The sequence below is a fragment of the Epinephelus moara genome, chromosome 7, assembly GCF_006386435.1.
Source record: "Epinephelus moara isolate mb chromosome 7, YSFRI_EMoa_1.0, whole genome shotgun sequence".
NCBI classification, from domain to species: Eukaryota; Metazoa; Chordata; class Actinopteri; order Perciformes; family Serranidae; genus Epinephelus; species Epinephelus moara.
This window is the reverse complement of record NC_065512.1, coordinates 18066171-18093134: the sequence shown is the minus strand read 5'-3', so window position 1 is coordinate 18093134 and position 26964 is coordinate 18066171. Positions and strand designations below refer to the sequence as shown.

Below are 26964 nucleotides of genomic sequence, written 5' to 3'. Positions count from 1 at the left end.
TCTTGCCGACTAATGACCTTTCTGGTCGACTAACATTTGAACAACTATTAGGGGGCAACCCTAGAAATGATCAACTTAAATACATAATGTACAGTATAATATCAAGTAAATATTCAGTGTTATGGGGTAAAGAGTTTAGTGCAAAGTAAAAATCTTTCGTCATGCTTCTACACCCATTATACCATGGTCACAACATAGCCAACAGGTGTTCTCATGAATTGTTATACGTCGCTGTCCAAGATATGTTCGATAAACTGAGCAGTCAAGAACTTAAATCAAGTTTTCTCTTGTTTTCGTTTTGTGTCTGTCAGTGTGGGATTTCTTCAGGCCATTTGGTTTCAAGGGGGAGCCGGGAGAGAAGGGCCAGTCTGGCGAACCAGGACGCCCTGCTGACATCGCAGGACCCCCAGGCACCAACGGGCGCCCAGGGTCTATGGGGCCTCCAGGACCCAAAGGAACATGTGAGTCAGTCAGTCAGTGAAAGACTGAGCGTTCAAACTTTCATAATGAGGATCCTCCTTTGTTTTCTTGTTTATCAGTTTGTGTCAGTGCCTTCACTATGTTTCTATGTGTCTTTATTTCCATTTGTCACCAGGGGCTGAGTTCTTCAAAGGGGCACCTGGTGGGAGAGGAAGGCCCGGCAATGCAGGCTATAAAGGAATAAAAGGTGCTGTAGTCACACTGTTCATGCTAAAGATGAATTATTGGTTAGCACAGGAAGTTACAAAAAAGTTTCTGAAGTGCTTACGCCTTCATTTAATTTCCTTTAACAAAATAAACCGTTCAATTCCCAATAAACTCAGACTGTGTTGCTGACCTGTGGGTACTATGCTGTGTTTAGGTGACCATGGACTGTGTGAATGCACCATCGTGCACTCTTTACCGGGGCTATCTGGCCCTGCCGGTGAGCAAGGTGATGCTGGGATGACCGGTGAGTTTGGTCAGGAGGGTGATGAAGGAGACACAGGTCCCCACGGAGTCGACGGATTCCCTGTAAGAATAACCGAGTCATCTTTATTCATTCTTTTGTTCATTGTAATCCATACTTGCCAACAGGGAGGATTTTGACACCAAAGATGGGTGGGGGGTGGGCGTGTCGGAGGCTTTGTTTCTGCATGCGTGAAAATAACAAAATAATAAGTACACTGCACAGCATTTTTGTTTTAAATACTTTAAATTGTACTTTTAATTCTCAGGAAAGAATCCAGAATAATTTGCCCCTCTGGCGTGAACTTGTGTGAATCTCTGGGATAAACTGATATTCATCAGTTGTCATTGGTTCATTTCATCGCACTGTTTGACCCCTGTGCTTGACGGAAAAATCAGCTTTACAAAATGCCCCTTTCCTTAAAAACCTCACATGAGAAACAGAAATTCTTTCCAAGACATCGGAAATTTGCTTTTCTTTCTCTTAATATTTTTCATTTGTCTCTCTGTCTTTGTGGAGGACGAAGTGCAAACTGCTCTCCTCTGCGTCACATGCTTGCCAGAATGACATTTGGTGTGGCTGTATTATTCTCCAGGTTGAAACAGTAGACTTTAGAGTTGTAGGGCTCGAGTTATATAGTCTGTGCGGTGCCAGAGACAGGTTGACGAAAAGGAAAAAAGGTGTGAAAATCAATAGAAATACAGGAGAATTGTGAGGGCGGGTTGGCAAGTGTATTTTTTACCTCTTCTCTGTTTTCTCATACTTTTCTGTATCGTCTCACAGGGACCTCCTGGCATCAGCGGTGCGCCGGGCCCAAAAGGTCGTAAAGGGGCAGCGAGAGCGGCCTCACAGAAAGGTGCGGTGTGCCTGTTACTTCACCTCATTCAGATCAGCAACAGGGACCTCATTATGTGTTATGCTGCACAGCACACTGACTAGCAAACAAAAAAAGACAGTTGCTCATTTTGAAGCCATCTCAGTCGACTGAGGGGTTCAAGACTGATGATTCAAATCTCTCTGACTTTTAAGAGGCAGCCTAGATTTTAGAGATAGGATGTTTCTGTAATGACGCCTCAGAGTTACAGAAAACAGACAATGACCCCTCTGCTTGTGTGCATGATCACTGCAGGATATCCTGGAGACCAAGGTGATCACGGACGAGATGGTGGGTCAGGTGCGCCAGGTGCTCCTGGACGAAATGGTTTGTCCGGTCTCCCAGGGAGCCGAGGTCTTCCAGTAAGTCCGCCACATAAGTGTCATATTGTAAACACTCTTCTGACTTAGGGTTTCATCTAAAGTGATTTTTCCTTTTCATTTCCTCTCATGATAAAATGTGTCCGTCAGTATAATGACTGTACTGGTTGATGTCAACAGGGAGAAGGTCCCAGAGGAGAACCCGGAGACAAAGGTTACCCAGGTCAGCGTGGTCGTCCCGGTGAACCCGGGGTACGTGGAATTGATGGTGAAGTCCTTGGGGGCGTCAAGGGCCAGCGTGGTTTACCTGGTGACGACGGCCACGCGGGCTATGATGGAGTTCCAGGAACACCTGGCAGCCCAGGTGAGAGGCGGCTGACTCTGTATGATGTTGCATAATTCTTTTTCAGTGCTTTTAACGTTACAGAGATGTGACAATCTCTCTCTATACTAAGTATTTCATTTGACCTCGCCTGTCTTAAAATGCAAAAGCAGTGAAACTGGAATGAACATTAATGGCTTGTGATTAAAAACAAAAAGGAAGGAGGAAGCATGATAAGTATATTTTTGCCATTTTATTTACTTTTCTTTCTTTGCCTCTTGTTGTGACCTTGATGCGGGGACTGCATCCCTCAAACCAGCTGCAGCAAAGCTTGTTTGAGATAATGCTTGTGCTTTTGAATAACTCTTGTTCCGAATGCCTCTCTCTCTTTCCTTCTCTCTCATTTGCAACTGAAAGGCGGCTGTAGTCCAACAGGAGGTGGAGGACAGGTGGATGTAACAGGTAGCTGGTATAGCAACGTTTTGACCTTATTGCTCCCTCTGTAACAACTCTGTTTTGCTTTTGCCTCTGGATTATTTGACTTGTGTGCATGACGGTTTTTAATTGGTTTGCCATTTGAAATTTTGGGTACGGAGATACCAACTAGTGTAATGATGATGTCATGTTGTCAAAATCAATCCACGCTGGGCAAGAGATAAAAATCACTTGCATCCAAATAGTCATTTTCCCCTAAACAGTTTAAATGTTTACACACAACCATGATGTTGCCCTAAAGACTGTTTAATTCCTCTCAGGTCCTTGTGATGCTGTACCAGGACCTCCTGGGCTGCCTGGATCTCCAGGACCCCCTGGATTGCCAGGTGTCCCAGGTAACTCAACAACAAACTAGTGCTGAATGTTGCCCACAGGGAGCCTGCTTTGAATCCTGTTTGATGCCTTGTTTATATTCTTTAACCAACAGGTCCTGCGGGCTCAAAGGGACCACAGGGTCCATATGGAGTAGTCGGAGAGAAAGGAGAAACAGGAGATCAGGGGATAGGCGGTCGTCCTGGACCACCAGGTAAAGAGTGAGAGGACTTATTGGGCAGTAGTTGGATAGGGTTGATCACATCTGATCTTTTTATGCCTCCATGCCGGTGACAGTAATGGCAGGGGGCAATATGTTTTTAGATTGTCCGTCCGTCCCATTCTCGTGAACTCGATATCTCAAAAAGGCCTTGAGGGAATTGCTTCAAATTTGGCACAACAAACAAAATTTGTTCACTTGGACTCCACAACGAACTAACTAGAATTTGATGATCAAATCAGAACATGTTTTTGGCCGTAACTCCAGAGTTTATCTGCTAGTTATGACAAAACTTCAGACAAATAACCAAAAGAATAAACATTTTTTATCCAAAAGGTTATAGGTCAGCTTCACTGTGACATCATAATGTTCCGCAAAATTTGTCAGTGTCATAACCCAGGAACAGAGGGGGAGACATTTGGTCAGGATCTGAAATGGTGACACTAATTTTGAGTGTCCATCTTGAAACTGTGCTCCAGGAATGAATCCTAAAATCTGGGAAAGAGTTTTTGTTTTATTTATTTATTATTTTATTTAACTTTAATTAACCAGAAAAACCTTTTGAGATTAAATATCTCTTTTCAAGACTGTCCTGGTCAAGACAGGCAATATAGAATACAAAATAAGATTACTACAAAGAAAAGCGAGGCCTGAAATAAGGTCTGTGGTTAACACCAGCTTAAGATACTGTCACTTTTTGTTCTACGGCATAAAATATGTCAGTAAATACCCCACTCATGAATTTTGAAGCTTTTATGTGTCTTTAAAAAGGCGGATGCTAAGAAGTGCCTAATGAGACGACAAAACGTCATCACGCCAAACACTTTAATTGTTAACGTTAACGTTGCCAAACATGGGGGCACCGTTAAATCATGTTACTGTGGTGTAGCTTGTTTCTAGCCCAGCGTTAGCCTTTTACCTCTGCCGATTGCATTTAGGCATAAAGTCATAAAAGTGGTGTTCATTTGTGCAGATTATCTTGCTGAACAAAACATGTGAATATCATAAACTTTTGTTTGCCACAGAGCTTATTTTCTGCAATAATCCACTGGCCTTTTGACGAGGGAACCATGGTGATGCTAACTTCTGTGTCAGCCTACGAAAAATGTCATCCCTGTAGCACTCTATAGATCCTCTGTGCTGCCAGGTTGAAGATGTGTGTGAAGCATCCATGTTTCAGAATATGCAACATCCGTAATTGAAGCATTGTCAACTGTCGTGGCTACATATGAGTCTGGACAGATGCGGATGTAAACTGCAACCTGACTGGTTCGTGGAAGCATACAACCAAGAGGCAGTGATTCTAGTCCGTTATTAACATTTATGGTTCCTCCAACACAGGTTTTGCCGGCCCCCGTGGAGACTTGGGATTTCCTGGCGCTAAAGGTTCAGTAGGAGGCCCTGGTGTGTCTGGTGTGCCTGGCCGGCATGGGCCGCAAGGTCAGAAAGGTTTTCATGGAGAGATCTTGGGAGCATCGCCTGGACCCCCTGGTGACATAGGGCTGCCTGGGCTTCAAGGGAATAAAGGCCAGACTGGAGATCCAGGCGATCAAGGCTATCCAGGTTAGCCATATACTCACCGTGACACGAATTTACAATATTATTTAACCTACCTTTCACATAGTCTTTCTTTGCCCTGTTAGCTGTACTTTAATCATTTGTGGCATCACTTAAAATACTAAGCTATTATCTAATATTCTCATTCTTCCATTCTTCCAGGAATGCCGGGCATGCCTGGTATGATCGGCTTCAAGGGTGAGAGTGGCCCTCTTGGCCTGCGAGGAGAGGAAGGACGGCCTGGGCCAGCGGGCAAGTACGGCTTCCCTGGTGATCCTGGGCAAGCAGGACCACCTGGGCCTCATGGTGGTATTGGACAGCCAGGTTAGACGAACAAACACACTGATACACTCTTGCTCAGGAGTGTTTTTGTTCATGTGTGAAGTCCCTGTTCCTTCTACCATCCTGCTCACCAGGTTTAACTGGGGAGAGGGGAGTTGAAGGAGACCCAGGTCCTCCAGGTCCAATAGGATTAAAAGGTGTCCCAGGACTGTACGGTAGTGATGGTCCCACTGGAGATTACGGCCCATCAGGTGAACCAGGACAGCCAGGTGTAGATGGACGTCCAGGACTTGGAGGAATGAAGGGTCTGTTCCTCGGACATTTACTTAGATAATTTTAATAAGTGAACTTAAACATCAAATAATATCGAAACTATGTAATTTATCCACAATTCAAGCAGTTTTAGTCAGATAAGTTTGTTTTATTGGTGACATCTGATGTCCCCCCTCTTTCCCAGGATACAAAGGGTCTCCAGGCATGTCAGGTTTTGAGGGTAACAGGGGTAATCAAGGTGCAAAGGGCTTCAGCGGGTTTGGTGGAGAACCTGGACTGCCAGGCCAAGCTGGCCCAAAAGGAGTGACTGGTCAAAACGGAGAGAAAGGTGAGACTGCTCTGTTCTAAAAAATGTTTGGGATCCCAGTGGTGTTGTGTTATGTTTTAACCACCGCATAAATTCTTTAACTTACCATCTCTGTCTGCCAGGTGATCGTGGTTTGAGAGGACCACCTGGGGAGAAGCCTTACATACCCCGCCACATGATTATTGACATGAAGGGAGCCAAGGGAGACTATGGGAATTATGGAAATCAAGGTTTCACCGGACCAAGAGGTGTGCAGCTATAATCTGACATCAGTCACTCTTTCTTTCTCACCTCCTCTTATACCTCACTTCCTCACATTCCCACATCCCGCTCTATTCCACAGGTAATAAGGGTATGCCTGGTGTGCCGGGCTTGGAGGGAAGACATGGTCTTCCTGGAGACCCCAGCCCTGTGAAAGGTGTCCATGGAGATCCTGGTGCAGAGGGGCTTCAGGGAATAAAAGGAATGCCAGGCCTCACAGGAAATCGAGGAATTGCTGGTTTTGAGGGAATGTTAGGCAACAGGGTGAGCAGAGCCATACGAAGCTAGTTATTATAAATCATAGAGCCACTCCATCAATTTTACATATGTAGTTCAGTTCTGCACTGACTTCCTGTTACATATAGAATTGATTTTAAGCTCCTCCTCCTTGTATACAAAGCCCTACATGGGCTGGGACCAAGCTACATTGCTAACTCTCGTTAACGATTTGCCTGCAAGAGCACTATGATCATCTGCTGCTGGTTTAAGAAAATCGGGGAAGCGGCCTTTGTCAATTACGCCCCAAAGCTATGGAACATGCTACCTATATATCAGGGAAGCCGGATTGCTAAAAATTTATAAAAGAAAGCTTAAAACGTATCCATTCAGTGGATTTTGTGATTTATGGTTTTACAATTCTATGATTTTATGACTTTTTATGATTTAATCAGTTGATCCTTGTTGTAATGTGTTTTTTTTAATATCACTAAGCCATTGTATGTGTAATGTTAGTTGTTTTGTAGCTACAAATCAGTTTCAGTACATCTCATTTGTCACTTTTCAGGGAATTAAAGGCAGTCCTGGTGCCTATGGTGCATCAGGAGACAAAGGAAGGAAGGGCGCCAAAGGTACATCCTCAATTTTCAACTCCAGACAGATAGAGATCTACAGTAGATACAAATTATAAAGTGAGTTAGTGAAAATATTTTAGGTGATAGTGAATTTTGATTTCAGGTGAGGATGGCCAACGCGTAGACCTTCCAGGAGCCACCGGATTGAGAGGAGAGGAAGGTTTACCAGGAGAACCAGGTACAAACTGTTGATCAATCAGCTTTATTTCTCCTTGTCTGTTGATCGCTTAACAATCAGGGGCTCGTTCTTGGCTGACATGAGATGTTTAATATCTCCTTCCTTTACAGGCCTGAAAGGATTCGTTGGCCCAACAGGAGAAAGGGGTACACCTGGTTTTGATGGGATCGAAGGGAGAAAGGGAGTGTCAGGTGATCCAGGAATATCAGGATTCACAGGTAAAAGACTCCTGTTGACTTCTTTATTAAAGTATGTTGTGTTATTTTAAAATTCATACCGTGTATTGCAGCAGAATTACATCTTGTGAGCAACACTCTCTTCCCCCCGCAGGCTCTGATGGGCAGAAGGGGACTCCCGGTACCCAAGGTCAAAAAGGCTTTCCTGGATTTCCTGGAAAAGACGGACATCCAGGCATTCCTGGCTTCCCTGGAAACAAAGGTAAATAATCAGAACAGTGTACTCTCTTTCTTCCTCTTTAAACGTCAAACTTGTTTCCACCATGATCCTCCATCTGATCTATGCAAATGTGTGCAGGTTTCCCAGGCCTGAAGGGTCTTTATGGATTACATGGACTGAAAGGACAAAAGGGCAACACGGGAACACCAGGTATTCAACCAGATTCATAAAAACAATCTTTCTGTACACATGTCATGACTAGAAAATACCAGCAATGTTACAAGTTAAGACTCAGATGTTATGTTCATACAGCTTAAAGGTCCTAAAAATGTATTCTCTCAATCAGTGTTTCCTGTGACTAATGAGATCTTTTAGGTCTTTTTAGGTTCATAAACTTAATGGCTTCCAAACGATTTGTGATGTCACAAATCATGCTTGTAACCCCACCCCTGAAAGCATGTAGAAACCTTCCTCTTTAGCAGATGCATTCTAGCATCAAACTCTGCACAGGGAAGCTCAAACATTCAACCATAGAAACAAGAAGGAAAAGACATTTTTAGTGAAGGGGAACTTTGAGAAATAATATCTAAATCTGTTTTTTTTTTTCAACTTTGATTGTTGGTTATTAAGACGTGAATTGTGTTATAGACAAATACTTGTAGGACTTAAGTCACTCATGGTATATTTCTGAGTTCTTCACTACATCCTATGTTAGTGAATAGAAACCATGCGTTAGTTTGTCTGTTATGTAAAGACCTCAGGAATGAGACGTGTTTCCTGTTCATGTTTTTATCAGGTCTGGATGTCACTGGACCAGCTGGAGAGCCAGGACCTAAAGGACAGAGGGGAGAGGACGGTGACCCCAACAACCAGCCAGGTTTTCCTGGCACAGTCGGTTTGAAAGGCTTCCAGGGACCCCAAGGTTAGAAACTACTCTTTTGCATTAACAGGGCACCAGTCATCTCAGAAACCTGCTGAGCTCTTAGTGAAAGAACCAATGATGCACAGAAACACATGGAGTGTTTCTTTATACGGGTATTACCATTTTAAAACTTGAAACAATCCAGTTTTTTTTAATGCTCAGGTGACCATGGTCAACCTGGACAGCCTGGATTCCGTGGCCCTGTAGGACCAAGTGGGACCCCTGACAAACCAGGATTAAGTGGGGATCCTGGCTTCACGGGGCCTAAAGGGAACCAAGGTGAGAGGATATTGCAGATAAAATGTCAGTAGTAAATAAGCAGTGATTTTGGACACAGCTTGTGTCTCATAACTAACCATGTATTGCGTTGTCTGTCAATAGGAGTTTTGATTGGTGGCTCAACAGCAATTAAAGTTCATTCAGTTGATCAAGTTAGTGATTTAAGGTCCAGTGTATACAACTTATTGGCATCTAGTGGTGAGGATCAACTGTACATCTCTGTCTGCCTGGTGTTCAACTGTGTGCAAAGCATGTAGGAGAGCCAAAGTGGCCGATGCAAAAACGCTAATAGTCCAATTTAGACCCAGTGTTTAATTTAATTAGTTATACTGTAGAAACAACATGGCAGACTCCATGAATTTATTCCTTTTATTTGTTAAAAGAATGTTTGTTAAAACATGTACGACTGAACGCAATCGTAAAAAACAGTGCTGACATTGCACTTTCATTTCGTATGAATTATGTTTTGTTTTATTACTTTTTTACAACATAAAGCTGGTTGAAAACCGGCAATATGTGTAGTAACTTAACTATTATAAACTTCCTTTCATATTACCAGCACCCAGATCTCCCTGCTCATCTCTCGGCTCAAATCCGTCATCCGCCGGCAGATTTTTGCTGGCTTAAGCGCTCTTGCACAAACTACAGATTGTACTTCCATATTTTCGTATGCCCACCACAGGGGCAAATCTCAATCTCGGACCAAACTGCAATAAACTGTAAAATTTAGCAGTACTGATCAAATATAAACCAAGATTCTGCCACTGTGTTGCCTATATCTTGTCTCGAATATTCCCAGAAACATATTTTAGCTTAACCTTTAACTGTTATTTGAGATCGTTTGCTAACAGCCAGCTGCCATATTATGTCCTGTGTCAAAACGGACAAGCTTACATTATGTCACCCACCAGCAGGAGTGTCTTTTTGAGCTGTTGCAGAGCAGTGCATTCTAGTAACTGTAGGTTTTCTAACTCTTGAAATGAGGGAAATGAACTGAATCGGCACACTTTTTAAAAAATTCCGTTTTTGGGGGAAGACATGAAGTATTTTCAAGTCAAAAGACCTAAGTTCAAGGGAAGCCACGAGTCATATTAAAGTAAGATAGCTGTTATTGTGAAGGTGCATCTATGTCTAAAATGAATTGCTAAAGTGATTAAATAACTGAGCTGAACTGTCACTCCAGACTGGTTTTGATGCTGGGGAGTTTTTTTTCATTAACCCTAAATAATTCGTTTCTCAGGTTTCCCTGGACCCAGAGGATTCCCTGGTGTGGATGCCCCCCCTGGAGAAAAGGGTGTACCAGGATTTAACGGGTATCCTGGAGTCGCTGGTAGGAAAGGATTCAAAGGTGATCAAGGTCCATTCGGATACAGGGGGCCCAATGGTGTTTCTGGGAAGAAAGGTAAGCATGAAGTTTTGAATCACGTCAAGGAGAAGCCGTTAACAGCAGCTTGTGTTGAGTGGATTTTTTTTAATTACAGTTCCTGTTTAAAAAAAAAAGTCTCTAGTGCCAGCTCGTGGCGTAAGGGAATGCTAAGGGCGCTGACATCCATAGGGGGCGCCACAAATGAGGGAAGAAAAAAATCAAAATGTTAATCTGTCACTATTTTTTACTAATACTATAACTTCTGTTATTTTGAAATCTTACCAAAGGCCACAGCAACATAACTACACAGCAAAGCCTACTAAATAATAGATAGGACTTTTTTTTCTGGGTTCCTGTCGCCCCCTGGCCCCCCTATTCAGATCGTGACACTTTACCTGCTGTTTGGGGGAGATGGACAAGTTATGCAATGTCATGTGAACCCTGAAACACGCTGTATCGTTATCTTGTCAAAATGACAAAAGCTCTCTGGTGCCCATTCAACGACCACGACACTACTGAGAGGAGTGGATGTGGAGAGAAAGAACATGAGGTTGGCAGGAGGAGAGCTCATTATTGTTACCTCTAAGCAGTCGGTGGTCGCAACCAACAGCTCACAGAGGTTGCATTGATTTACGCTGTGAAGCGTTCAAGCTCTATTCAGAAAAAAGTTAGTACTGGGTGAAGGTAATTATAATGTTATCATGATGTGTTCCATGTCATCTAGTAAAATGTAGCTTTTTGGGAGAAACTTGAATAAATACAGCTGTTTGAAGGAAAAAATTGTTTTCACAGCACTATCAAATAGATATTAGAGAGGGAATTATGATGTATCATAAACAGTAAAAAGACTTTTGGCTTATTTTTTGAAGATGTTTTGTAATGAAGGACTGAATGATTTCAAAAAATATTTTTTTTATATATTATATTTTTTGTTAGCTAGGTCATTTATCTGCATTTTGGTAATGAACGTGCAGTACTTTGAGGGTTGAGCTGCAGCAAATGAGGGGTAGGGGGGCGAGGCTCACCAAGGGCACTAAATGTGCTGGGACTGCCACTTAAAGTCTCACATTTACATCATTTTCCTTGCTACACACACAAATTTACTACCCTCTCCTTGGATAAACCACTTCCACCATCCAGTATTGGACACCAATATTTCCCCTCCTGCCATTATTAGACTGTATTATGATTCAATTTATCGACCAAAGGATTGATTTACACACATTTTATACACAATGTTTGACTACTGAACTCTAGATTGAGAGATTGCAGCGCTCTCTCTTAACACTGGAACAAATCCAAAAGTTGTTGTCTCCATTCGACTCAGACTGGAAAACATGGAAATAGGATCCAGGAGGAAAAATACCAAAGCTTCCCTTGAATGCACCTGTCTGTAACTTGATAATATGAACACCTGCTACGTGTTTACAATCTTGATACGCTTTTTTTTTATTACAGGAGTGAAAGGAGAGCAAGGAGTGATGGGAGTTCCTGGTGTTATCGGTCTGAAGGGAGAAAGAGGGTCACCTGGTCCAAAAGGAATCACTGGACCTCCAGGTGAATAATACACTTTCATGTAATTTCTGCTCTCTATCAGATACCTGCTTTTGTGCTTTTTGTCATTACATGATCCTTCTGTGCTGCAGGTTTCCGAGGGTACCCAGGAAGCCAGGGTCCTCTTCCAATTCCCATCAGCATTCCAGGAGAGAGAGGCCCTGCAGGACCGCGGGGTATCCAAGGACCAAAGGGGGTCATAGGGGAACCAGGGCCACAGGGCCCCCCTGGTGCTCCAGGTTAGTTATTCTAATAAAACACCAGTTGTTAAGCATCCCAAAGTGAAATGTCTGGATCACAACATACATGTTTCGTCTGTCTGTAAAGGTTTCATGGGACCCATTGGGCACAAGGGCATGCCTGGGATTAGTGGTAGACCAGGAACGCCTGGATTTCCTGGAGACCCTGGACAAGTGGGCCACCCCGGTCTGCAAGGCATGGAAGGTACGTCTGACGCTGTGGGGCAGGTTAGGATTAGGGTTAATGACCCTGGATTAAAGGATTTAAAGTAGGTGGAGACTCCTAAGCAGGGAACCAGTTACCAAGAGGGTTTTCATTGTTATTTTTTGTGAGAGTCGGTTTAGTGAATGAATGAAGGATTATTAGCACTGAGCTGGGGACTAGGAACTTCCTCAAGGTCTGTTTACATTAGCATGTAATTATCTTAGCAGAGATTGTTGCCAGAGTTTGATGGAAGTAATGAAAGCATCAGGTAATATGTATGAAGGCAGCCTAGTTTACAGTGATACTGGTTGTATGACACAGTCTAATGTCTCACACAACACTGCACATATCAAGTGTCTATAGTGTGTATAGCATGACTGCATTGTGTAGTTGATAATTAGTTTATTCCTCATTTCTCAATAGGTCGCCGTGGCCACACTGGTATCCCTGGGTTACCTGGTATGCCGGGCCGCAGTGTCAGTGTGGGTTACCTGCTGGTGAAACACAGTCAGTCAGAGCAGACGCCCATGTGTCCTGTGGGCATGTCCAAACTGTGGGACGGCTACAGTCTGCTGTACTTCGAGGGCCAGGAAAAGGCCCACAACCAGGATCTTGGTGAGTCAGGGAGAAGTGTAAAATTGTTCTACAGTTTAGTCATGCTCCCCACGTGTAACCATCCCAGAGTTCTGTAGGGTGCTACAGCTAGTGGGGCGCCCACTAGCTTACTTGGTAGAGAAGGTGCCCCATCTATCAAAGGCTGTGTCCTCAGGCTCAATTCCTGCTGCATGTCATCTCCACTCTCTCTCCCCCTTTCACACTCTATCTGTCCTATCAAATAACTGCAACAAAAAAAAAAGAAATCCACCAATCAGAAGGTTGTCGGTTTGATCCCTGGCTCCTCCAGTCCACATGTCGAAGCATCCTTGAGCAAGATACTGAACCCCAAAGTGCTCGCGATGGCTGTTCCATCTGTGTGAGTGTGTTAAAAACTGAGTAGCAAGTGGCACCTTGTATGGTAGCCTCAGCCACTAGTGTATAAATGAGTGTGAAAGGGTGACTGTGACATGAAGTGTTACAGCGCTTTCAGTCGGAGGACTAGAGAGGAGCTAAACAAGTCCATTTGCATTTGAGCAGCAAGGTCCTTAGACTGATTTCACCATTTCCCACAGTGTGTATTTCAGTTCAGGACAATTAAAGCTCAGCATTTCATATGCTGTTTCCATCTAGTAGCGGCTGTTGTGACGTTGTTTCTTTGCAAACAAAAGATACCTTCAGACAGTCCATATCAAGTCTTATGTCACTATATTGATATGATATCAACATATTGCCCAGCTCTAGAACAAAGGTTTTGTTTGAGGAATTTTTCTAATACATTAGACCGGGAAAAGTCTGTTATCTGTGCATTGTCTGGACATAATGCAAATGTGAGTTTGTTACAGTACAGTCCTGTCAGAACAGACATTGTGATCCAATGAAGCAGAAGACATCCCAGAGCCGTCGGGCTCAGCAGATCACACTGTTCGCTGAGGATGATTTGGGACCATTTAGACCAGCCGACTACATTTTATAGAGTGTGCATTTGCTCCCAGCCCAAATAAAACAGGGAAATAGGAATTTATTTGAACAAAATTAAGACATTTAAAACGAAGCAGAAAAGGCAAGAAATGGTGCATAAAATTCACGGGAAATTTGCCAGCACAGGACCCCCAAACCCAATGTTTCATACAGTATGTGTCGTGTCCAACCCCCATCCCCCACGCCAAAAACCCCCAAAACCTATGCCCTTACTTTTAAACATCGCATTTCAAGTAGGGCCATAACCGCATGATGGGGCTGAGAAAGAGACACTGACCTCTGAAAACATACTATAAATAGACTTGACTCCCTTGAGAAAAGGACAGACTTGTTTTTCATTAAACTATCTCACAGTCATCTCTGGAGCTCTGAGACAGTGCCAGCTGTGTTCTCAGTGTCAGTTTACGAAGTTTAAGAAGGGACAGTGCAAATTAATACATACACATGGTATAAAAATGCCGAACTAGCAAGTAGGCTATTTTTCATCTGTTGTCCCTGGTCAAGCTGTTACAAAAGGCTTCCTAAAATACATCAAAGCAAAGAAACAGTTCTCAGCTGTGATGTATTCATTTCCACAGCTGCTTGTCCTCTCGTCCTCTCGTCCTCAAAGTCTAATTCAAAAGGGTAAGCCAGTTTAAGCCTGCTACTATCGACTTTTCATCAGTGTAATCAGATTTTGTCTCTAAATGAATTAACTCTGCGTGAGAGGCAGAGCGCATGCTATAAATTTGACTTTTTATAACTACATGTGAGAAACAAGAAAATGAAAAGGTAAAATTTCATCCTCACTCTCATGTCAGTGCTGCTTCTCCACCGGTGATACAATAAAACTATAACGACAGGAAATGTGGGTTAGACCTTCCATCAAATCACCGTTTACAGAACAGAAACTACTTTGTCACACCAACAATTTTATTTCGGAGCCATGCAACTTTTGACAATAGAAAACAAACATGTTTTTCCGATTACAAATTAAAATATGTACCTTTGCTCAACTCAGTAGATTCAGGAGTGACTTGGTTGGGTGTGACCAGTAGCTTATTGTGGCTGTTGCTGGATATCAGCTGTTATTGGGTCAGTTCATGGACTTTAAATTATTCTCATGTACTTGTGCTACTGTTATACTACATTGTAGCATTTACTATAGTCACCTAATTGTGGCCATTGCTGCAGGGTGCACTTCAAAGTAAGTTTAAAGGCTTTAACTCTATAGAGCTCAACTACATCTTAAAGGGTAGCTGTGGCACTTCTCGACCTGGACCCTATTTCCGCATGTTTTGTGCCTTAATGACTAATGGGAACAACAATTTTTGAAACTTGTCCAGTATTGAGCGAGAGAGTTGCAGCTGGCAGCAGTGAAACAGGCTGCAGTGTAAACACTTGGGGCATTTGTACAACGTCACACATTGTCCACTCTGTTTTTACCACTGACAGGCTCAGATTGTTATTATAAGTGTCTGACAACATGATGAATAGGATCTTAGCTAAGATAGACCTATTTGTTAAAGAATAAGATCCTTTTTTTTAACAAGAAGCAGCCTCGCAATCACTGTCGACAAACCCACCAGACTCCATTTAAAAAAACAGTAATTTTAGCGTGTATAAAACAAGCATATTTTCACATCTAACTGGGTGAGTTAAGGGTTTAATTCGTCCAAACCAGAGTTGGTGATTGTTGGAGCAGTAGAAAGGTGCACCAAGGTGGCTTTAGTAAATTTTATTGTGTTTCCGATGACTTTAAATAAGTCTGTTTTACAAGAATATAATTACTGTTAATTTAAATGGTACCTGGTGAGTTTGGCGATAGGGCTTTTGAGGCTGTTTCTGGTTAAATAAAAAGGATCTTGCTCTTTAATAAAAAAGTCTGTGTCTGTACGAATCTTGTCTGTAAGTTGTCAGACACATATAATAACAATCTGAGCCTGTCAGAGGCAAAAATAGCACTTTTAATGGGTGTAAATTGACACTGCATATGCTTTGAGTGGTTTCATTTCAGCCTGTTTCACAGCTGGCAGCTGCAGCGGTCTTGGTTAATATTGGACCAATTAAAAAAAAATGTTGTTCATATTAGTCACTTAGACAGAAACATGGGAAAATAGGGTCCAGGTTGAAAAATACCGAAGCTCTTTGACAACAATTAACCCTGCTCCTCTGGTTTCTTTTATCATGAAGTTTTTTTCTCATACATTTAATCTGCTTTTTATTATGTCACTCTTATTTAATGTAATTGTTTAATCATTTAAAAAGAAACTTTAAACTTAGTTTGTGTTTGAAATGTGTGCCTTTTTTTCCCAGGTTTGGCGGGCTCCTGCCTCCCACGGTTCAGCACCATGCCCTTCCTGTACTGCAACCCCGGAGACCTTTGTTACTACGCCAGCAGAAATGACAAATCCTACTGGCTGTCGACGACTGCTCCTCTTCCCATGATGCCTGTAGAAGAAGGAGACATCAAACCATACATCAGCCGCTGCTCTGTATGCGAAGCTCCATCAGTCGCCATCGCAATCCACAGTCAGGACATCACCATCCCACAGTGTCCTGCGGGCTGGCGCAGCCTGTGGATCGGCTACTCCTTCATCATGGTGAGTTCTGGTCCTACTGCTGGACAAACATGTTAATGTGCAAGAGTTTAAGCATCATTATCATTTCATTGTCGAATGTGGGAGCTTGGTGCAACTACCATAACTAAAGACAATGATTCAATAAGATTCGTAGGCACTTTCTATTTTCAGTTTAGTAATCATGGGAACTACGACTCAGCTTGTGAACACAGTTGTACAACACATTCCCGGTCTCTGTGCTGGAGACTACAGATTTATAACAGAACGCCTGCGTTGCAAACTGGGAATGTGGAGACTGAGAGATGTGGGTGGTAACCACACAGGGAGGGTCTGATGAAAAAGGCCCTGTCAAGCTGTACTGTGGGAAGAGGGATGCAGCGTTTGACCCATGCTAACCAAAAGTCACAATATATCAGCCTCTGCTTCTTCGATTTAGACCAATGATTTTTCAGTCTTTCTTTTCCTAGTCCCTCAACTTTATGGAAGCCCTATATTAAATTGTTGGAGCCCCATTTATGTGCCATAGCAAAAACTTTTAAAGCTTTATTGTGAAAGAACATTATATATAGAGAGAGAAATTTAGTGTATCAGATTAACCCTCTTCAGATGTATCATCTCATTCTCAAGGGGTCCTAAACAAACACTCACAAAACAAATGTACAAGACACAGTGTTGTATGATACAATGACAAAACAACCACACAAGCAACAAACTAAATAACTAATAAAAAAACAAACGAGAAGAGTACTACCTTAGGCTAGACACAATCAAAACAGCAATTATCAATTTCTAAATCATTGGTTCCCAACTGGTTGATCATGGTCCAAAAGTGGGTCACGGGTCCATTCGTGACTCACAAACTTGTCAAGTTGGCAAAAAACACTTTGAATTTCCATCACAGAGCTTTTATTTTGAAGTGCTTTTCCTGCTGTAGAGTGAGTGACTAATGGACAGCTACTTAACAGAGACAGCAAACTAGCTCAATGATATGGCCGAACACAAGTATGATGCTGAATATATTCAACTCTCGGACCGTGAACAAATGATTGAGGAGAAATCTGGACCCCATGGCTGGACCAGTTGGGAACCACCGCTCGAAGTAGAGAAAGGACTCCTCTGCGTTATTGGTAAGGGGGAAATACAGCGGGAGCTGGATGGAGCAGTCAAAAATGAAATAGTGCTTCAGTGCATTTCTCAGCATATGGCTGCTCACAGCTTCAATCGCATGTCTGAGCAGTGCAGGACAAAATATAAAAAGCTGAGGAGCAACAGGAGCATTAGGACCACAACTCAACAGTCAGTGTTGTCAGTAGTGGTGCAATAAAGCTGTCTGAACGTAAAGCAAGCCAACATATTCTGTGTAAAATTAGACCTGATAAAAATCAGTAGTTTGTCAGACAAAGCTGGTGATATTCTAGATTTTCTTTTTACTGTCAACAAATCCCATGCAAAAAACAAAAACAATGCATTTGTTTGTCTCTTACTAAGTACTTTCTGATTTTCCTACCGTGTGTGGCACTTGGATTCAGCCCATTTACTCCCACCAAAAGATAAAAATCAGGTCACAAATATATATTTTCATTTTGAAAAAGGCCAAATAATTATTTAAAACATCTGGTCGCTCTGAAGTCTTTCAAGCAAACGCATGTCTGCATGTCAGCATGGGTTTTCTCCAGGTACTCCGGCTTCCCCCCCACAGTCCAAAGGCATGCAGGTTAGGTTAATATGCGATTCTAAATTGTCCGTAGATGTGAATGTGAGTGTGAATAGTTGTCTGTCTCTCTGTGTCAGCCCTGTGATAGTCTGACGACCTGTTCAGGGTGTACCCCGCCTCTTGCCCAATGTCAGCTGGGATAGTTTTTTAGCAAACATTTCTCAGACAGAAGCAAATTCTGTTTTTTGGGTGGGGGTGGGACTATTTTCAGCTGCGGTTTTGGTGTGCTGCTGAGTATTTATGGTAGCAGGTCGATGTGTCATTCAAAGTTAATTCTGGTCCTCATGTTCATTGTGTACAGCAGCACAACAGTGTGACTCACTGGTGTGTCTTTAATAGTTTTTTGACAGTGGAGCTCTATGCAACAGGGATGAGCTATTTCAGGCTTTGGCTACAGAGACAAAATTTGTTAGTTGATCAAGTCCAGGCATGGGATGATATGAAAATTTCGTGTCATGATTATCTTGGGCAAAATAAGTGAACTTTATATTATCCTGTAAATCATCAAAATATTCCCAAAACTCTTAAAATGGCACTGAAAATGTTTTAGTGAAAAACGATCTAAAAAAAAAACAGGCCTTGCAAGTATTTGGAAATGGAAATATTTTTCCAAATAAGATATTTCAATATAAAATGTGCCGATGTTTGGTTAAGATCTTTTGAGTTGTTTTTTTTAGGTTGGTTTGTATGCAGCCTGTTTTTGCAGTGTCTTTGGGTGCTGCTGGACATGATGTTCATGATTATTCTGATAATAGAAATTTAGCACAATCAGTGTGTTCTTTTATCATGATCCACTATAAAATCTTATATCGTCCCATCTCTAATCAATTCACTGTTGCCTAATTTCTCCCCCTCTCACCTTTGTCTCAACAGCACACAGCGGCAGGAAATGAAGGCGGAGGTCAGTCCTTGTCGTCGCCCGGCTCCTGCCTGGAGGACTTCCGCACAACACCATTCATCGAGTGTAACGGGGCCAAAGGCACATGCCACTACTTTGCTAACAAGCACAGCTTCTGGCTCACCTCCATAGATCAGTCGTTCCACACTGAGCCGGCAGCAGAGACGCTCAAAGCAGGCCAGCTCCTGTCACGCATCAGCCGCTGCCAGGTCTGCATGAAGAACTTGTGAGAGACTGCGCAGCAACGCTGACACAAAGAAGTCATTGCAGTGACAGTGGTCTAGTGTCGTCTCTCTATCTATGTTCTAAATCAAAGGGGGATCTGAAATGCTGATTTAGATCAAAGTAAAGTTTTTCCCCGAGCCACTGAGCTCAGATATGCCATGACTGTGCGATGCCTTGAGCTTTGAGTGAAATGTCCCTCTGTAGATAAAACAGGAGAAGCCCCACAATGAAGTCAATAGCATTCTGGGAAAACAAGTATTTTTATGTGTTAAATGTTCATTGGTGCTTTTAACTTATTACCTCAGCTATTATGACACAATGAGCCTGTTTACACCAAATATTCACATGCGTCTGAGGTGGTCGGATCTCAAGTGGACAGCTCTGTCTGTTCACATCTGGCATGAGCATGTGTCTCCAGTGACGGGGCTAACAGTTAGCATCACATGGCTAACATTACTTAACGGTTATTAACGAGTTTGAAGACGCAGTCGAGCCATTTTTGTGTCGGTATGAGTTTGTTGGGACCGTTAAGGCTCATTTATACTCCCTTATGTCCAAAAATAGATTTGTCTATTTCAGAGTCAAAAGTTTCAGACAAAACAAACGAGGCGACGGTGGAGGAGGTCGTAATAATGTACCTTTTAACGAAGGCAGCGCTGTAGATGGTGGTGGTCTGTGAGGCCATTAAATACATTGTGATATGTAGATGGAGAACTCTTTCACTATACGTTCCGTTTTTTAAAATGTCTTCAACATCTCCTTCGGCTGTATCTCGCTTGAACTACGCTACACTGCCCCCACGATCTCTGGTGTTACTGCTCTGAAAGCTCCGTCCATCTCCATATATATATATAGCTAAAGATAAGCATAAAGTAAAGATCAAGACAGCACTCCAATTTAATTGGACTCAAATTTAATTAGAGTACCGTCTGTCCTGATCTTTACTTTGTTACTTACATTAAGGATTCAACACCCAGTCTTAAAGGTTTAATTGTGAGTGAGCACGGCGTCTTATTTTTCTAAAGTTGAGCATTAATGAGCCTTTATACAGCCGGTGTTGCTGTTAGCTCATGCTAACCAGGCAAATGTTTAACTGACAGTTTGCAGGGAGTAGAGCAGCTCCAGAGACAGTCCTTAAGCATTGTGTCTGTGCAAATGCACCAAGAAATGTTTTCTTATCTGGTGGGGCGTCAGATAATCAAGAACATCAGCTGAGCGGGCGGCCGTTCAGTGTAGCTCAGGACACATTAGCGTACACACTGCTAAAAGAATGTGGTCTGATGGATCTCAATACACACCAGGGATGCATTTGGTGCATTCACACCAGTACTTAGAGCTTTCTACTTGTTATCCGATCACCCAGGCGCATGTTAATACCAGGTGTAAACAGGGCCACTGTTAACGATCAGAGACCGTATACTACAGCTGAACCAAAGATGCCCGTGTGTATGCACTGCTTCAGTTTATCTAGATGTTTTTATCGTTTAGGGTATACAGCCCACCATAAAGCCACTAACACTGCTTCTCAGCCAACTGAAGAATGTGTCTTGACCAATCGTTGGTTGATACTATTGACGGTATTATCCTGCTTTTATCCCACTGCTCTTATGAAACCTATTTTTATAATACGACAGTCTTTTCAAGCTGTTCGTCTGTAATGTGCCTTTATCAGCTATTGCAAAATGGTCTGCAGCTCTTTATTTTTCTAACACAATATGTTCACACATTGCACTGATTCTCTTTGTATTTATACAATACAGCTGAATGAACTTGACCCCCCCTCCCTAAGAGTTTAAACATATATCCATCTAATACTACTCATGTCACACTCTTTTCTTTTACAAATCTACTTATTACTGAGCTGCCCCGAGCTGCCAACAGGACAGAACGTAAACAGCTCGGATCAAAGTCCTGACCGCAGCAAATCCATGCTGTGGTCACTGATCCTGGGTTAGATTAAAGTATTTTACACAATTTAGAAAGTAGGTCAAATGTTCTACTTCACCTAGATTCACCCATTTGGAAATAAACTGTTTGATTAGACCGGGAATATACTGACAATTAACTGTAATGTAATTTTGGTAATTTTCATAACATGATTATTTCATTGGATTGTAAAGATTAAATGTTGTTTGTTATACTTCTTATTGTGTCGTGTTACTCTTATAATCCTAATCCAATCTGGCAGACCAGACAGACTGCAAAATAAAAATCTTTATTCTGACAGCGAACTTAAAAATTCAACAGGTTTATTCATTATTTACTCTCATTGAAAAGTTCCAAATGTGCCAATAAAATATAAAGATCAGTATCAATAACAGTAACAGAGTATAAAAGAAAACAACGAAGTGTGATTTGTGGAAACCTTAGAGTACAACTACAATCATGTGCCACCCACCAAACAATTAGTGCTGTTAAATTTGTGACATTCTCATTTAAAACATAAACAAAAAGCAGTGATTGACTTCTTAAGTGTATTATTTGACCACAGACACGTCTTTGGAATACAAGAGCGGTTTCAGTCATTGGGTGGAAGGTTTCTAAGCATAGAGAGAGTGCGCGACAAGCGTTTATTTCACTGCATTAAAGGTCCAGTGAGTAGGATTTAGTGCCATCTAGTGGTGTGATTACAGAACTGAAAGCACGTGCCACCAGACATCGGTCTCTACTGGTGAAACAGGCAGATGAACGGACAGACATGGCGACTGTGAGTGGTGGGGATAACGTTACAGGACTGTAAACAGCCGCAACAGCAGCAGAGAAAAACCGCATATTTTCACTTCTAATGGTGGATTGGTTCTTTATTTCGACAACGCCAGAGTTGGTGATAGTTGGAACAGTGGACTAACCAGACAACTAACAAGACTAACTAAGTCATGTGTGTTTTACGAGTTAGAGAAACCTGAATTCAGAAGGTGTACGGTTGTATTTCGCTGTTAAATAAGGAAAGTGGATGCTAAAATATTACTTTCCTTAACATTTTGTGGGTTTATATAATGTATTTATTAAACTTGAAAAGCTAAGAGAGCTTGAGGAATGAAGCGAACTCTCCCGACCATCATATACCATATGTCCAGTCCCCAGTGAAATTTCACGACAAGTGTGTCAGATAACTAGGGTAGCCATTGCATAATTGCAAATAGCTCTTATCTAGAGCTTGGTTTCTTAGCTCTAGGCTACTGTAGAAACAACATGGTGCACTCCGTGGAAAAGGACCTGCTCCGTATGTAGATATAAACAGCTCACTCTAAGGTAATGGAAACAATGATTCATAGTTTCAGGTTATTAAATGAATGAAAACATAGTAATGAATATTATATACCATTTCTGTCAATAGACGCCACTAAATCACACAAAGGTTGGACCTTTGAACGCTGACTGCTACTTCTGACAGTCTTCACAGAATCATAAGTGTGTGTTTGTGTTACCGGGAGGTCATTAATGCTATTGGTTCTAAGACAAGGCAGGTAAGTAGTACCGTCACAGTGTGTTTTTGGTGCGCAGACCAATCTCTGGATTGTCCTTTGTTAAAAACAAGTCTCTGCTGGTAGCAGCCTCTAGCAGCAGCCAGATTTGGCCTTCTTGTTGCCGCCCCCCCTGCACTCCTCCAGGTCCACCGTTGGAGACTCCTGGTTCTCATTTCTCTTCCTCAGGATGGAAGGCAGCACCAGATCAAACAGTGCCTCAAACAGATTGTCCACATTGTAGCCCGTCTTGGCGCTCGTCTCGAAACACATCTTCTCTGCAGGCAGGCTGTTCTTCTCCTCCAGGCCTTTGTAGCGCAGTATTCTCACATAAAGAGCTGCTGCATCCTCGGGCGTAACCTGTTTTTGCACCGTCACCCAAGAGAGGGATGCAGGGGAGGCGGGGGGTGTGGGGCAAGCAGACGGCACCTGTGGTTCTGTCCTCTCCTCCTCACACTCAGTTTGGTCCTCAGACGCCACATCTGAGTCCTGGCACAGCTGGGCTTTAGGGTCTGTGAGGTCCACCTTGTTGCCCACTATAGCATAAATGCAGTCATGGTTTGCGGTATCAGTGAGGGACAGGAAGCGCTCCTCCAGCTCACACAGGCTCTGCCAGTTGGTGACGTCGTAAGTCAGAATGACAGCGGCTGCTCCACGACAGTACATGGAGCCCAACCCGTGGAACTGTTCACGACCTGAGGAGGCAGAGAGAGGTCAACAGTGTCTGACTAAACTCAACTTGAACCCCATAAAAAAACAAAGAAGAATAAGACAGCCGTACTGTGTGAACAACACTGCAGGAGGACACACAGCACAGAGAGAAGTTGTGCAAGACAGTCAGCAGTTTGAAAACAGAAACAACCTTTGTTGTTGAAACATGTGGGATTCTTGAAAGGGCACATTGTATGCCACTCTGCCACTGGGGCATCTCTTGGGTAATACTCAGTTACTAGTTTCTCAGGTACACCTAACTGGGATTATATTGTTGATTAACTGATTGTTCATCCATAAAAAGTCAGAGCATTGTAGAGCTGCCCCCTGAAAGTCGAAGATTCTTCAAGTCGAACAGTCGTATATTATTGATCATTTCTTGGTCAGTAAGTGAGCAGCGTTCTTACGGGGACGTTTCGGTCCCGAAAATGCTAGTGTCTGTGTAATTAGCACACATTAGCTAAGAGGGCTAATTTGGCTTGTTAACTATATGAAGTGAACGTCACTGTAACCCTGACTGTGTCACCAAACCTCGTTCAAGCTCCACATGAAAAAAAGGAAAGAATTGTCAAATATTCTTATTGAACTACCAAATCCAATTTAACTGACATAATTCTGAGTCAGGTACTGCCCTAAAAACGCTGGTGAAAAACAACATTAAAATATCACAGAGCCCAGCGAAGTATAGTCATATTCTTTGTTCTATTCACCCAACATTCCGAGAAATGTTCTCTGAAACGTAACTGGAATATTTATTTCATTATCAAAACCGTTTCCGATTAAATTTCCTGTCAGACGACTCACTGATTAATCATTTCAGATAATGCTATCAAAGAGTGTATTCATTACACTAATTTATCACAAATACCTCCTGGAATACATCAGTGAAGATCTGTGGTAGGAAGTTAGTTATTTATTTCTTACATACTATTGGCTGAATGATTAAAAAAAAAGGAAAAACCCCTAACTCAGCCCCTGAAGTGCCTCTGGAAAATACTGTAGTATGCAACTTTGGAAAAGATAGGTTAGAGCATGGGGAGACAAATCTTCCTTTCACAGCCCTGTCATGTGACTATTAAGAGGAACAGGGTAGGCAGTTTGAACGCCCTCATGGGGCTTTGAAATCTTACTGAAACAGGGGCACTATCAGTGGGAAAATAAGCAACGTAGAGTCTGTTCTCAATGTGCTGAGCCAACCATCCGACAGGTTTTAGCACAACCCTTGTAACTGCCACTCTTCCAAAAGTTTTATAGCCGACGCTGACAGCTCTGCAACAGTACCGTTACAATGACTCAGCGCTGAGCCGGCATTTCTCTACCACAGAGTGGCTAAATAAAACGTACACAACAGCCTCCTGTCAGAGGTCATGGTGTTGGGGAACACATACAGGAAATGGCTTACTGGTGACATGGTCAGCCTCTCCTTATCTCTGTGGCTCACCAACTCTACTTTTGTGCACTGTGTATTTGCCCAAGAGGGTTTACTGTAATTCATGTTTACACAATACTGGAATGTAGTGCAGCTGTAGGCTGGATGAATCACCCAATTATCCCACAGCCAATACAAATATGTTTAAATTAGTTTATTAAAGAGAAAAATAACCTTAAACCATTGTGATCCATGGGAATAACTGGGCACATATGCTCTAGAGAAGCATGAGTTTGTAAATATATGTATTCAGTGTGACAGTAAAATAATGGACTGGTTTCTGTAGTCTCTACAACAAACATGTTACCAGGTACAGAGCATAAAGACTGCTCGTCATGTTATTGTACCAATCAATAGTCTCATGTAGTGACGTAAACAAAGAGTCAATAATCAAATTAGCCAGACAACAGATAATTCAATCTCTTTAAGTCCTTTTCTGCACTACAAAAACAACATGTAACGTCATATGAAAGTGTTTCTTGTCTGTTTCACATCATTAAAGTTCACCAGGCTTTTCTGTTATTAGCATTCCAAGATTAATTTAATTCATCTGGTCGAATGAGGGCCTTTGTGGTCTGTGTGCTGTCATGTAGGCTGCAACACATGTAAACAAGCTGGCCTACTCATGATACATAGCATTGTCCATTTTTTTTTGGTCAAATCTTTAGCAGTGCTTGTTATTTCTGGAGCCTTTCTCCCAGGCAGCTGTTTGTGGATTTAAAAAATAGGCTAAAAGTGACCGTCACTGCAGAAGTACACAGATGACAATGGCGCTGATTGGGTCAGATGAGTCCAGTATTGAGCAACATGGCACAGGACACAGTGATTTTATAACATCTGTGTTGTTCACCCAGCAGGAAACACCGAGTTAAGTAACTTATTATATGTAACAGGACATATATATTTTTCATAAAACAGTATTAGGGTCACTGCACAACAATGTTTCAGGCCTTGAAGTGCTTGTAAAGGAAGCAGGTGTTTGCATGGTGGGTGATTTTCTGTTGACGCACTACAAATACATATTTTAAGAGTTTAGAGTGTTCGCTTACTTTTAACTTTATAAGGGCTTTTAACACATATTAGCATAAGACAACCAACTAAAAACAGAACAAAAGGTTACTTGCATTATTAATAAATTCATCGATCTGTCCAGATAGGGAATTAATACTAATAATTGTATTTTTATCACAAATTACCAGTCATAATGGGATGTCTTGAAAGTTATTTTCTCAGATTGTCTGACCAGCAGCCAGAAACTGAATTATTCCACTTATAATGTTTTGAACTTTAAACTAATGAAATTTATTTGATTCGATTTGATCATCAAAACAGGAACTAACTAGATTTCTGTTTGACTACGCGAGTGAAAGGCATTTATTTCGCAAGTTTATTTCATGTTTCAGTATCCTTTTGAACAATACATTGAGTTTTCTAAGATTCTTAGGTCTTATATAGTCTTTTATTGTTGTTTTTTAACTGGTTTTATAGCTCAAGGTCCAATATACTCTACTATAACAAATAACTTTGGTCTTAAACAACTACAAGTCATGTTAATGATTACAGGATCTGACTAAAGGATTGCATTTTTATCAGAAAGGGGTGTCTCTGAAAATGAAATGAGTAATCAAGCACCCAAAGGGACCCTTGTGTTATTATAAAAGGTGTGCATTGATTAAAAGATATATTTTAAAGTTGTTTTGGTGGTTGTTTTTCCCAACGAGTGTTGGATTATCATGTTGTTTTTATCATGTTTGAACCTGAAAAGTTTGTATTGCACAAGACTTCATGGGAAATGGCATTGTTAATCCTTTCAGCACTATAGTTTTGATATATGAGAGTAACATATAAACAACAGAGGCAGGTTAGCTGAGTGTTCCCAGTGTGTACAGTCACATGCCAGTGATTGCCTCAGGTGGTGCACGCTATCAGGTAAACACAGATAATAAACAGGAGGAATGACACATCATAAGAAGTTAAAATAAACAGTGTGAAGAAATGACATGAGGGGGAACATTACCAGCAGTGTCCCATATTGAGATGTTGTAAGGTCCCCACTGTTTGAGGAAAAACGCCCCTCCGACGGTGCTGATGGTGTCTTTGAACTTCCTCTCCGTGTACCTGTGGAGCAGCGACGTCTTCCCCACGTTCATGTCTCCCAGGAGAACAAGCTTCACGTCGGGCTTCTTCATCTTCGACGCTTCAGGCACGGTGATGGCTCGTGTCCCGTTACAGGAGCGCTTTTATTT

The 26964-nt window shown here is 42.1% G+C and overlaps 2 protein-coding genes across 4 annotated transcripts in view; one reads left to right on the top strand and one right to left on the bottom strand.

The window, feature by feature from the left end:
• The window catches only part of col4a2 (collagen, type IV, alpha 2), a 91343-nt gene extending 70190 nt beyond the window's left edge, over window positions 1-21153 (top strand). For 2 of the 3 annotated variants that reach the window (XM_050049533.1, XM_050049532.1), the window contains 29 exons: window positions 312-461; window positions 596-667; window positions 842-993; window positions 1712-1784; window positions 2058-2164; window positions 2303-2486; window positions 2862-2906; window positions 3200-3274; window positions 3367-3465; window positions 4813-5034; window positions 5191-5352; window positions 5445-5615; window positions 5768-5911; window positions 6013-6138; window positions 6234-6415; window positions 6936-6999; window positions 7106-7180; window positions 7291-7398; window positions 7511-7618; window positions 7715-7786; window positions 8373-8498; window positions 8661-8777; window positions 10018-10179; window positions 11602-11700; window positions 11790-11936; window positions 12025-12141; window positions 12565-12756; window positions 16012-16298; window positions 18865-21153. In XM_050049533.1, the coding sequence (XP_049905490.1) occupies window positions 312-461; window positions 596-667; window positions 842-993; window positions 1712-1784; window positions 2058-2164; window positions 2303-2486; window positions 2862-2906; window positions 3200-3274; window positions 3367-3465; window positions 4813-5034; window positions 5191-5352; window positions 5445-5615; window positions 5768-5911; window positions 6013-6138; window positions 6234-6415; window positions 6936-6999; window positions 7106-7180; window positions 7291-7398; window positions 7511-7618; window positions 7715-7786; window positions 8373-8498; window positions 8661-8777; window positions 10018-10179; window positions 11602-11700; window positions 11790-11936; window positions 12025-12141; window positions 12565-12756; window positions 16012-16298; window positions 18865-19119 (3893 nt within the window). In that variant the 3' untranslated portion in view covers window positions 19120-21153. The remainder of the gene's footprint in view (window positions 1-311; window positions 462-595; window positions 668-841; window positions 994-1711; window positions 1785-2057; window positions 2165-2302; window positions 2487-2861; window positions 2907-3199; window positions 3275-3366; window positions 3466-4812; window positions 5035-5190; window positions 5353-5444; window positions 5616-5767; window positions 5912-6012; window positions 6139-6233; window positions 6416-6935; window positions 7000-7105; window positions 7181-7290; window positions 7399-7510; window positions 7619-7714; window positions 7787-8372; window positions 8499-8660; window positions 8778-10017; window positions 10180-11601; window positions 11701-11789; window positions 11937-12024; window positions 12142-12564; window positions 12757-16011; window positions 16299-18864) is intronic. The other variant, XM_050049534.1, reaches the window with a different exon arrangement.
• Window positions 21154-21346: 193 nt separating this feature from the next.
• rab20 (RAB20, member RAS oncogene family) lies at window positions 21347-26914 on the bottom strand. The gene is made up of 2 exons (XM_050049541.1): window positions 26736-26914; window positions 21347-23273 (listed from the first exon to the last, which is right to left on the bottom strand). Exons 1-2 carry the CDS (start codon window positions 26905-26907, stop codon window positions 22672-22674), a joined length of 774 nt encoding a protein of 257 aa, XP_049905498.1. The 5' UTR covers window positions 26908-26914; the 3' UTR covers window positions 21347-22671.
• Between the last annotated feature and the right edge of the window lie 50 nt (window positions 26915-26964).